Here is a 13,058-nt window from a genome sequence, read left to right on the forward strand (position 1 = left end):
TGGCAGCCCTGGATTGGCTTAAAAGATCAGTAAGGTTTGTAACCTAGTGGAGATTGGAACCCTGGTCTTCCAAGGCTGTAGTCCAACACACTAATTACTACATCACTATGAGACCAGCCACCATTCAGCATAAACTTCCAAATGCTTTGCTGCTCTATAACCTAGTGCCAGGGTGCTAAAGAAATGTCATTTATCTTTTCATGTGTGCTTTTGCCTCAGATATGAATTCATTTGGCCTGATCAAAAGTATAGTTCTGATTACTATAGCCTGTGTTGAGCAGGACTGCCAGATTTTTTTTTAAAGAAAAAGAAAAAAATCAAAGAGAAGGTGATTTGAGGCATTGTTGAGTCTGGAATCAGGAACATAATGTAATATAGACCTGTCACAATGAAGAATAATTGGCATTCCTTATAAAAAATTGGCATCTTAAGGCTCATGCCATCACTCAACAGTTGAAAGCGTGTGATCCAACTAATTGAGAGACCTGGATCCATGCCGCTCAACTCAAGAAATGGGCTCATTGCCTTTGGCAAATTCTTTCCGGTCAGCCTTGGCTCCCAGATCTGAGTTCAGCTTCCTATTAGCGGGGCTCTATTGCTTCTCATGCTGACAGCTGGTAGCCAGTCCAAGTGCTGTGCTAGGGTTCAACTCTGGAGCACATTTATGATCCAAGGGAGCTGCACTCCAACACATTCTAGAAATGAAAAAGTGAGATAGCTAAGGCTGCAATCCTTGACCCAACTCACTTGGGAGCAAGTTCCATTGAACTTAGGGAAGGCCTGTAGACAAAGAGTGTGGGGGGGGGAGTATGAAGAAGAGTTTGGATTTGATATCCCGCTTTATCACTACCCTAAGGAGTCTCAAAGCGGCTAACATTTTCCTTTCCCTTCCTTCCCCTCAACAAACACTCTGTGAGGTGAGGGAGGCTAAGAGACTTCAGAGAAGTGTGACTGGCCCAAGGTCACCCAGCAGCTGCATGTGGAGGAGCAGGGAAGCGAACCCAGTTCACCAGATTACGAGTCCACCACTCTTAACCACTACACCATACTGGCTCTCTATGAGGAGAGCTGGGACTCCATTTCCCCACCCTCTACTGCCATGGATTCAAAACTTCTCCCCTGCAGTGCTGGCCCTCCACTGCAGTGCCAAAGTCTGACAAAACACCACTATCTGTGTGACTGATCTATAAAACGCCTCAGTGACTATGATTTCCCTGGCCAACTTTTTCAAAGCATTTTTTTATAGTCTCAGAAAGAACATGGGCTGCAGTGTGGTGTGCTGCATATTGAAATTTGGGCATAATCTCTAGAGATGTGAGGAACAGATCAGAGGAGAAAGGAAGTGAGACCTTTTTTTAAAAAAAAATCCCTCTCTGCACTTAATCCAGGAGTGTCTGGAAAAGTGTAAAATAGCAATCTTTGGCTCGCTCTGCACAAAGGGAGGCAGGCAGTGTGCGATGTTCATTTGAGGGGAGGGCTGCCACCTTTTTTCTTCTTGCAGACCCTTCACGCCTTTCACACAGAGAGGTGGGGAGCCTGCGGCCCTGCAGATGTGAATGGACTCCAGCTCCCCTTGCCCCAAATCTTTGGCCCTGCTGGCTGGAGCAGATGGGAACTGGAGTTAAACCACCCGAACGGGGGCAGGTTTCCCCATCCTGGTAAACAACTGTGCGATAGGCAAATATTCATCAGGCGAAGCTTTGCCCAGAACTTTGCATTTTGTGGGTGCTCACATACTGAATCGGGGTGAAATAAGGGGAGGCGGCAGCTCTTACTGAAGGCGATATATCTCGCTTTATTTCCACAAGAAGCGAAAACCGCCCATCCCCTTTCCCTCAGCTGCGCGTGCTGAGGGGGGTTACTAGCCCAGTCACTGCGTGGGACCTGGCCTAGGCTTCGTGTGGGTTGGTGACTGTTGAAAAGGCTAAGGGGGGGTGCTCGGGGTCCGTGCGGGATGAGCTTCCTTCTCGAAGCCAGTCAGGCGACTGAGAGTCTCGGGAGCTACTTTCGCGCCCTTTTCACTGTCCCGCGGGGACCCACCCACGCACGAGGAAAACGCTTGGCGCGTGACTCTTGTCCCCGCATCTCCCTCAGTCCGCCTTTTTGAGGCTTCGCACAAGACGCCGCCGCAGCCGCCGCCCAGAGGTCTGCCGCTTGCTCGCTTGTTCTTTCTCGCGCGCGCTGCGGTAATCGCGGCGTCCCATTGACACGCGGGCCTCCCTTTGGCTTTTTACAGTAGCTTCCAGCGGCGGTGCGCAGGCCAATTCCAGGAGCCCGCGGGTTGGAGCCGCGCCCTGCTGAATACCGGAAAGGGCTCTGATTGGCCGGCGCCTTCCCCTATGCAAAAGAGCTAAGGGAATGGCATTCCTCCGGACTCTCTTACTGTAAAAGCAAATTCATTTCCAGTCAATCTCCATTCATAGAGCCAGAAGGCGAGAGGGAGGAGGAGGAGGAGGAGGGCGCGCGGAGGGCGGGGGGGGCAGAGAGAGAGAGAGAGAGAGAAAGAGAGAGACAGACCAGGCTTTTTGAGACCAGCATGAGCAAACAAACAGCGCCTCACAGAAGGTCACACACAGCTGGAGAGACTGGCCTCCCTAGGCAGGAGCCCTCGGGAAAGCTCGCCGTTGGCGTCTGGTGAACACGTGAAGACTCCTTCCGCTTGGGGAACGTGGACCTTGGGAGGAGCGCAGGCTCTCTCGTCTGAGCGACTCCTACTACTTCTTCTTTTAACTCTTGACTCTGAGGCCGCTTGCGCGCCCGTCCGCCTGCCTGCCTGCCTGCGTGTGTGCGTGCGTGCCTGTGTTTGTTCGCGTGTTCTGCTAGTCTTCTGGTGGGGCAGAAGCAGAAACTCGGCCGGGCCCCCCTCGCGCGTTGTAACGAAGTTGGAGGCGCGAGAAAGGAGGGGAGGGCAAGAGGAAGGCCGTGAGGGAGCGAAGGGTGCGGAGGAGAGAAAGCAAACGATGGTCCCGAAAGCGGAGCTCCACCTGCTGTGGTTAAACCATAGCTGAGCAGCCGGGCCCCGGCGGCTGAATCTGAGGAAGATTGCCTCAGATCTTTCCCCCCAAGTTGGCAGCGTGACTCACCCGGCGGCCACAGACTGTTGGGTGACTTCAGAAGTGCGCGCTCGAAAGTTGCTGCACGCAGTAACCGCAGAGGGAACCCACAAGCCAACCAGCAGCCCCGACCAGACCAGAGGGGTGTTTCCCCCCCCCCTTCCCTCTCTCTCTCCTCATATGGACTCCCTCCCTCCTCCTTTCCTTCACATTATTGGCCACCCGACCTGCCGGGATCTTCTTCTTCTCCTTCTTCCATTCCTCGCCCTCGTCGCCGACCCGGCCAAAGCGTTGCGAAAGGGCGCCGCGGCCGCGGGACTCTCCTGGCCCTTTGGGAGAGCGGCGGGGCAGCCCCCCGAGGCCGGGTTTCTCAAGGCCGCTTTGGGAAGAGAGGGGCAGGGAAGCGGAGCTCCTGCAGAAGAACATTAATGGATTTCTGTTGTGTTTAAACTCTCTCTAGAGCCGACTGTAAATATTTGATGAAGTACAGTATATAATGCTGTGATAGCCGCTTGACCTTTGAGAAACCTCAGGCCACGTCCGTGAAAGCCTGTGTCCCCCCCTCCCTCCCCGCCCTCCAATTGTTCTGAAACCGATTTTCTCTCTCCACGGGCAGAGACTGGTGGGCTTAAATCCGGATTCTAAAGCGGCTTTTTTTGTTTTTTAAGGAGCAGAGCGGGGTGTGGGTGGACGGGAGAGAGCAGCCTGCTCTCCCAACAGGACAGGAAACTCGCTACTGGAAGGACTGGCTAGCCCCTTCCCTCCTCCTCTCCCCGGTGCTTGCAACAGATGCCTTTGCTCAGTCCTTCTCCTCCCCGTGTGTGGGATTTTGGAAGGGCCTTTGATTTTTCATAGCACTGGTCATTCCCGAGGGGGAGAAGGCCAAAAGAGAAAAAGCTTGTCCAAACCTATTAGGGACTCTTGCTTCTTTTTGTTGTTGTTATTGCTTCTAAAAGAGAGGGACACGCAATACATTTCCAGGAGAGCTTGCCAACTGGATGCTTGGATTAAGTGTGGCAGGACCAGGAGAACGAGCGTCCCCCTGCCGTAGCCAACTGTTGATCCGCATTGACTCCGGGACTGGCTCCTCTGCGGGACCCCTAAGGCTCTTTCCTTTTATGTGGGTCTCCCGAGAGCCTCCGGCCGAAGAGTTGCTGCGCCCGCCCCGCTTTGCGCGAAGCCCCGTGCGGAGCTTTCTCACTCAACCGGCTTGTTGTGATGCGTATCCCCGTAGATACCAGCACGAGCCGCCGCTTCACGCCGCCCTCGACCGCGCTGAGCCCGGGCAAGATGAGCGACGCGCTGCCGCTGGTTGGCCACGAGAACGGCGGCGGCGGCGGCGGCGGCGGCGCCCTGGCGGGCAAGATGAGGACCGCGGACCGCAGCATGGTGGAGGTCCTGGCCGATCACGCCGGCGAGCTGGTGCGCACCGACAGCCCCAACTTCCTCTGCTCCGTCCTGCCGACCCACTGGAGGTGCAACAAGACGCTGCCCATCGCCTTCAAGGTACGAGGGGCAAGGGGAGAAGGGGGGGCGGCGGGGGGGGGTAGAGTTCCTCAGCTGTCAGTCTTGTGTCTAATGCAACCCATTACTATTTACTTGGCAGTAAAGGCCACGGCTTGCAGAGGGGACTTGCAGGGGGGAAAGTTTCGGCTTGCAGCCGGGCAGCCCAAGCCCGTGCGGGTTTACTCGGAAGTAAGATCCACAGAAAGCAGCGAGGCTGGACTTTTCCAGCGAAGTGTGCTTTGGGGAAAGGGTGGCAGCCTCGAAACGGAAACCGCCAAGTTCGGCCCACGGCCATATGGACTGCATCCTTAGATGCGGTTTCGTGGCGCGCGGAAAAGGCTCCCGAAATGTCTAACCGAGTCCGATCCTCGTTAGGAAGTCTGACTAAATTGGAAGGGGGCTTCTTTCGGAGTAAGTGGGCGTCGGATTGCAGCCATGCCGACGGCCCTTCGTGCAAGTTTGACCTGGAAGCAAGACCCCTTACAATAATTGAAGTTTACTTCGGAGGAAGTGGGCGCCCGGGCGCTGCCGTGTAGCGCGACCCTAAGCAGCTTTAGTGAGGAATAAAGCCTACCGAGTTAAGGGAGACTTAGCCTTAGCACGTTGTCCTGTGTATTTTCCACCAAAAGCAAGCCACGCTCTGCTCAGCTGAGCTTATTTCCTTCTATCGAGTAGCAGCTACCTACATTTGCCTGGGAATACATCTCACTAAATTCAATAGGACTTACTTCTGCATAGGCATGGTTAAGATTGCCCTGAAAGTGCCACCCTGAACACCTAGGGTGCCATGGAGATATTTTTCCCATCCGTAATACACGGGTAGGCTGGCTTGTTTTATTTTCAAACAAAGCCAAAACAAAAGTGGAATCTCCGTAAACTGCTCCATGTCTCTAAAAGTTTAGTAAACAGGAGTGAATTCTCATAATCACTTCACAGAGAAGGCATAATCAGCCTTTAGTAATAAATCATCCTAAGTGTGCAAGCCTCGCTTAAGACCAAAGGCCACCTAGTATTATGTGCAAGAGCCGCAGAAACCAGCAGGCCTCAACTGGCCAGGGGTAGAGAGACCTCCCTCTACTTTCCACCCACCCTTCCCCTAATAGAGGTTTCCACATGAGAGAGAAGGTTACTTACTTCCTACAGTCACCCAGAACTTAACGCCTTCCTCCCGAAAGCACTGACCGACCTCCGAGCCTTAAATTCGACCTTCCTAAAACACTAAGAGTATTTGGAAGGAAATGCTCGATTGAATTCCGTGGGGCTTCCTCCCGAATAAACGCCTTCGGGGATGCCAGGCACAAGCAGGCAAAGTAGAAAGGATCAAAGGACTTCACGCCAGGAGGACAAGGAGTAACACGTGTAAGTAAATATCATGGAGGAGGAAATATTTCACGGGAAGATTGAGCTTAGACCTGCTTCCAGTCGCTCAGGATTCCTCCTCCCTCCCTCTAGGGAGTCAAAAGCAGTTCCTCAATTAATACCCCAATTCCCAAAGCCCTTTAGCAGAAACACAGGGAGCCAAACCATTTTTTTAAAAAAAATATCTACACACTCTCTCACCCACACTCTTGCATACGGCGTCCCTCCGAATATTTTAGAGCGTAGCCGGCTGGTGGATGGAGCAGGAATAAATCTAAGAAGGTATTTACGGGAGCAGAATTGTCCACGGTGACAAGTAAGGAATTCACACACTAGCACACACTACCTAATATCTATTACAATCTTAGACATACTTCCATCACAGCCAGCGCAGATCTGACCTCAACAAGTGGTTATTTTAGAAATCCCGCTTGCTTCGTTTAGAAGTAAACACTGTTAGGTACCCTTAGGATTACTTCTTTGTAAAGGCAGTTGGACTTAAAGCCGAGTGAAGCAAGCCTCGCAAGTGTAGTCTCGCAGGCATAAAGGCGCCCGCGAGATGAGGACCCGGCCTCTAGTGCTATTGAAGCCTCCTCGTTCACATTTACGGTCTTTCGCTGGGCGCAGCAAGGCCCTCTCCTTTCATAGCTGAGCTCTCGCCATCTCTGTATAGCTCAGGTTGGAGTAAGAAAGGGAGGAGAGTTTTCTCCTTTCGGCCCCTGAAGTTCATTCACAAATCGCTACGACAAGGCTGCGGAGGCCTCGCTGAATTCTGCGGGACTGACTTGCGAGGAAACATTAATAGGATCGGTCTGCACGAAGAGTGCTGTAAAAGCAGGGAAAGGCTCTGGTGGGTTTTGTGGAAGGTCTGTTTATATGTTGGGGGGCGGGATACACACACACCCCTACATGCAGCGGAAGGAAGCAATGCCTTCAGCCGCTGAAGCTGTGCACCTGATTTGCGTCGGGGTCAGGGAGATCGCCCCTATAAAATAACTTAGGACTGGAAGGCGGGCTCAGCGCGAAGCACCTGCGAGCGCCGCTTTGTAACTGAAGCCGCTCAGGCCGCTCCCACCCCCTCCGGGTGTCCCCAAAGGGATTAACACATAACTCAAGGTTGGCGTGGATTTCTTTTGTGTTTGGATCCCCTATTTGAGAGCACCCGCTGCAGCCGGCAGCTTAGTCCACGTGCATATGGTAGCAAACGGAAAACAGATACACGCAGATTTCCAGACGTTTAAAATCGACCCCCTCTATTGGGGTATAATGCACGTGTGACAGTAACAAAAGCGTCCGCGTGCTTTAAAAAAAAAATCCTAGTACTTCAGGCCTAATTTAAAGAAACGCCAAAGCTGGAAGTATCCCTGCATATAAACATCCCCCCAGATATTTTCCTTTGGATGTAAAACTCGCATTTGTTCGCACGGAACAAGTCAGCCTCTTGGTCAGCAGCCCCCCAGCAGAGTTTTAAAAGGAAGCAGGACGGCGGAGTTTGCGCGTGTGTGGATGCAGTCGCGTGGCATTCATCCATGAACAAATAAATAAAGTAACAGAACACTCACTTTGCAAAAAAAAAGGGGGGGTCTCATGATGGCCCCCACCCCCATTGCTCCAGAATAAGTTCTTTGACCTCTGCAGTAGTTCAGCCTTTGTGTTTTGAAGGTTTGCTTCTTTGGGAGGCGGAGAGAGGGTTGCTGCTTTCGGGCCTTGTGCTTCAAAACAGGAGACGGAACCCTCCCGTGGGCAAAACTTCGTGCCCAGCTCCTCCTGAACAGCCGCAGGCTCCTCTCGCTACTGCCCAGGGAGGAAGACCCCCTCTCCTGGATTCAGGAGGACTTCCTTGCCAGGGGACACGTGTAGGGTCGATTTCAGTAGCCCGCTCAACCTAACAAACCTCCGTTCCCCCTTTAGAACCGGCTTAGCAAGTTTTAAAGGGGTGTTAAGATTTACCCTCGCCAACTCGGAGTCGAAGAAGACCCCGGGGTCTCCCCCGCCCTCCATGACATCAGTGGTTCCCTTATATAGAGTATAGGATTGCCCAAACCCAAGCTCTGCTCCTCGGCCCCTTCACACTTGTTCAGTCTGCCTGCCCCCTTAGTCCAAACATCCCAGACAGAGCCATCCTAGCGCTCCCTGGAAGAGCCTCTCCTCTCGCCCGCCCGGCAACTGTCTAGCCTGTTTTCAGCCTCTGGGAGCCCAGTGAAGGCGCCCCTCCTAGCCCAGGGCAAGCAGAGAGCCTGGGACCAGTAGCTTCCTCTCTGGAAAGGCTTCCTTGGGTACGAGAGGCCTGCAGGTAGTTTTCCCACTTGGCAGACGCCGCTCAAACGGGCTCATTGGAAGGCAGGCGTCTCCCTCCCTCCCTCTCTCACACACTTGATTTCACCCCAAGGCTTCACATTTACTTGCAAGTAAATCTAATGGAACCAAGTGCGCGCAATACTTGGATCGGGTTGACGGCCCCCCCTCTCTCTCAGCAACGCTTCCTCGGAGGACAGGCCTTCGAAAGTGTGCTGGGCATTTCTGAGTCGACCCCCAAAAGCCCACTCCCTTTCGTCTTTGTGATCAAGACCCGATCCATTGGTTCTTGGCGGCGGATCGTCTTCACTGATGAAGGCGCAGAGGGGGTGGGGTGAAAGAGGAATCTGGAGTGAATCCGGAGCGAATGTCACGCTTGTCAATTTTATCCCTCCCTCACCAAATTTGCTTGACCCGTCTGAATTTGCTTGGCCTCGAATCGCTGCCCACAGCCCCCCAGAAGCCATTCTCGTCTAAGTTTGGTCTGGAATAATTGTTGCACCCCCTCCCTAAATAAATGGCCCTTGCCCCCGAGTCCCTCATTTTTTGTGCCATTGGTTTTCATTGAGTGTACTTCCAAGAGATCTTGCTTATTTCGATTAATTCTTTTCCTAATTTAGCTACACTACTAAATTTACGTGGCCGCGGTAGCCAAATAGTGGGGAAGGTGGTCTGCCTTATATCCCCCCATCCTAATGTCCCGCAAGCTGTTCCTGTTCAAGGGGATCTCAGAAAAAGCAAAGTTCTGCTTCAGGCTGGCTTCCGCAGCCTCCCGCCCTTCTTTTTTCTGGCTAAGCTTCACTTTTCTCACTTCCCTGCAGGCTGACAGCAGCCAGTACGTGCTTTTCTCTCCCTTCGAATTCCAGCAGAGCTTTTAAATAGCCACGATATTAAATCCGATTACCTGCCCGGGTCTCTTAAGTAGCAGCCAAGGAGGATGAGAAAGATCTGTTCGCACTGGTTCAGTTTCTTCCTTATTAGTTCCCAAACGTGTTATTCTCCAACCAGCTTCAGTTTTGAGAACTTTGGAGCTTCAAGCCCTTGTTCTTTCTTTCTTTCTTTCTTTCTTTCTTTCTTTCTTTCTTTCTTTCTTTCTTTCTTTCTTTCTTTCTTTCTTTCTTTCTTTCTTTCTTTCTTTCCTTCCTTCCTTCCTTCCTTCCTTCCTTCCTTCCTTCCTTCCTTCCTTCCTTCCTTCTTTCTGGAAAACATAATCATAATCATAATAAATCAATAAAAGTAACAACAACAACAATGTCATATTACAGAAAGGATTCCATCACGCAATGCAAATCTGTGTGATTTAAGAAGAGAGAGCAAATAAACGTTTCTTGTTCAGGATTTTCCCTGCCCCAGAACACACACACCTTTGCAAGCAAGGGAACTTTGTCTTATGTTATCAATAAATATGTAACCCTTTGTAACAAACTGTTGCAGTCCTATGCATATTTGCCTATTCAGAAGTAAATCCCACTGTATTCAAGTCCTTCAACATACGCACACATAGAGCGTTGCATCCTAAAACAACCAAAATCAGTGTCTTTTAAAAAACCAGAAAATACTTGGGATGTGATGGGTGAAGAGGGATTAAACCAGAGTCCTGCATATAAAACTGCTGAGATGGGCAGACTGTTAACAGTTCTCTTTTCCAGCTTCCCATCCTGCATACACTACTATTGGTGGGTTGTTTTTTTAAATTATTCTGTCCCTCAAAAGAAAATAAAAACCACCAATCCATAACTGAATAAATTCTCGGGAAGAACACAAAGACTGGATTTTGCTAGGTTTTGCTTATATAATCTCCTCCTTGTAGGTATAACTATTTCCCACAACCAAGGAGTGTTGTTATTCAAATAATTTTGGGAATAATTATTATTTCTTTACATGTTTCCACAAGAGCTTGCCTTTCAGCATTCTGATGCAGCAGATCAACAGTCCACATCTTATAGAAGAGTCCTAGTAAAGTTAAGGACTTAACTGGTTCTGCTATTTAAAACAAACCATCCATGGACTTGCTTTTATTTACTACAGCAGATGGTAACTGCATACTTGCACACCACAAAAGCCAAAATCTACCAAATGAGAATACCTGGAATTACATTCCAGTCTTAACTGTGCTTGCATGGAAGTAAACACTATTGTTTCCAGTGACACTTATTGGTACATCCAAGCAAGTATGGGAATACAGTATTGCCACATGGGAGACTGTGATCCTAAGTATGTTTGCCTGGAAATAAGCCTCAACTGGGTTCGGTATGACTTTCATGTAACTAAAGCTGTTGAAATAAATCACTATGAACTCTGTGGGACTTACTCCTGAGTAAAAATATTTAGGATAGCAGTTGAATCTCTGTTCACTGGTTTGTCCTTAAGTCTTAACTCTTGCATCACACCTTTACAACGCTTAACAAAAAAGAAAAGACAGAGCATTGAACTTCATCAGGGCTAATCTAAATAGTCGGATTTAATTGATCCATAGATTAGGTTGCTTTGACCTAATCCCTTTGGAAACCTAGGATTTTCTGTCAAATTTAAGATGATGGCTGGTATCTGAGAAATGATAGAGCGGACTCATTTGATGGTTCAGCTCGGGGCATGGCTAATGTTGGCTTTTGCCTGTATAAATTAAGTGAAAAAGAAAGATGATAAACTATCTGTTTCTAATGTTTGAGAAATTGTAATAGAAGAGTACAATGGAGGATAAGATAATAATCTCATTCTTACTTAAAATATCCCCCCCCAATTAGTGGGATAAAGCAGTAAGATTTAGTTGTGCTGCGACTTTGAATTGTCTGTATTCCTTCTAGCTCATGTAGAACATATTTTTATAAGCTGAACAGTCAAGCAGAAACACACACGCACAGCTAGCTATCTCCAGTCAACAAGTTCTTACTTATCTGTTTAGTCTGTTTTATAATGTAAATGTTTGTGTTCTGTGCCTCTTTTACAGCTTTACTTGCCAGTCTCTTTATCCTGGGCCCAGATATTTTTCTTTAGCGTCTTCCCAGAGTTTCCGGCATTATGTTGTAAACACAGAGAGTTGAAAATATACTTTTTCTGTGGAGTTTTTTATTATTATTTTAAAAATGACCAAAGGTATTCCTCTTGTATTTGAAGTTTTTTTTAAAAAAACAAACCAGAACACACACCCAGTAGTATGCATATCTAGAAAGACATGCATAGGATCAAATAATATTTTTTCAAAATGTGTTCCAATAAACACTGTGGTTTATTGACTTAGTAAAGCTATAATTCAATTTGTTGCTGGGGAAAAATAAGGTATTGCACCTGAAGTAATATTGCTAGAATGTCGAATTGTTGTTAACATCTTATAGTATTTTGACTAGGAAAAAACAATCAGTGTATAAGGGTACAATCCTAGCATTATAATTCTTATTCTTATTATGGGAAGAAATCTCACTGTGGGGAAATGGATCTTATTCTGAGGGATGTCTCACTGTGTTCAGTAACTGTTCCTAGGCATACAGCTTTATATCATGATTATAACCATGTTTATTCAGAAATAGGTTCAAATTGTTTCAGTAGCATTAGCCCTAATAAGTAATAATTCCTCACAGGACTGCAACCTTAAGCTAAAACATTTTTTCTCGGGGAGCCCAATTCGTACTTTGTCGTTTGTCCTTGTCCTTCCTGCTAGAAGTTTCTAGAACAAGGGTGGGGAACTTGTGGTCCTCCAGATGTTGCTGGACTCTCTGTTCCCATTATCACTGACCTTTGGTGGTGATGGCTGAAGCTGATGGATTTTTGGATCCAGCAACACCTGGACAGCCATAGGTTTCCCCACCCTCTTCTAGAAACTTCAGAAGAAAAGTCTAACAACTTCTCACATAGGTGCCCAGCAAAGTCTGAGGGGCAGTTGTCCTGTTCTGGGACAATTAACTTAGGAGAGAGAGAGAGAGAGAGAGAGTACCCTATGAGACCAAAGAGATGAGGAAGAAACAGGGCCTTATAGATAGAGAAGCAGGAAAAAGGATGCTATTTTTGAGTTCAGGAGTTGCACTATTTGCACTAAAATTCTAAAAGGTCACCATGTCCCAGCTTGCTGCCTGCCTTATTTCTCACTCAAACTTTTTGCCTGGTTCCTGCTTAGCCTCAGATGATTAGAAAAGAAAAACAGGAGCAGGTGAATGTAAAAAAAAGTGAATTGGCTTGTTGCGTTTCATTGAAAGGACTAGGGCTGCTGAGGAAGGGTGGGTAGAGGGAAGTAGAATGCCCACTCTAAGCGGAAATTTCAACACCGGGCAGTTTCAGCAGAAGTGAAAAGAATGTTTTTAAAGAAGTTGCCTCTTACTTGGAAGACAGGGGCCAAAACTCAAGTGGGGAGTGTAAAAGGAGACTTTGGCTCTAGGTCAGGTAGAGGGCTTCTGGCCTCCTGATTCTAAGCATGTTGTGTGGAAGGAAGTGCTGCTGATTCACACTAGATTGCCATGGAGTACGCAAATAGATCTGTAGTTCAAGCTTCATCTACAATCACCAGCCTGAATTTAGAGGTTGTTGCTAGCTTACATTTAGTCCCTGCGTCAGCACAGCACTCCAAAATGCCACACTGCGCTAATGCAACCACCCTTATTTCAGTTTTATAGAAACCAATGACATTTTTTTTAATAAAAAAAATGTGTTTGAGATTCAGGTTTTGATTTCTTTATTGTGCCCGATTAAATAGGGTGCTGTGTTTTAGCACCCAATTTACCAAAGAAATATTATATATATTCAGCTGCTTGGATATGAACTAAGCTAGCCACTATTAGGTCCCACTAAAATCTATGGAAAAAACTAGTCATGGCTAACTTATTTCTGATTGATTTTCAGTTGGACTTTAGTGCAACA

At 48.4% G+C, this 13,058-nt stretch overlaps 1 protein-coding gene across 3 annotated transcripts in view; it reads left to right on the plus strand.

Annotated features, from left to right (window-relative positions):
* The window catches only part of RUNX1 (RUNX family transcription factor 1), a 186,529-nt gene that overhangs the window by 89,933 nt on the left and 83,538 nt on the right, over positions 1-13,058 (plus strand). For all 3 annotated transcript variants that reach the window (XM_081908748.1, XM_081908747.1, XM_081908749.1), the window contains one exon: positions 4,288-4,559. In XM_081908748.1, coding sequence (XP_081764874.1) covers positions 4,288-4,559 — 272 coding nt within the window. The remainder of the gene's footprint in view (positions 1-4,287; positions 4,560-13,058) is intronic.

Source organism: Podarcis melisellensis, assembly GCF_964234715.1.
Source record: "Podarcis melisellensis genome assembly, chromosome: 4".
Taxonomy (NCBI): domain Eukaryota; kingdom Metazoa; phylum Chordata; class Lepidosauria; order Squamata; family Lacertidae; genus Podarcis; species Podarcis melisellensis.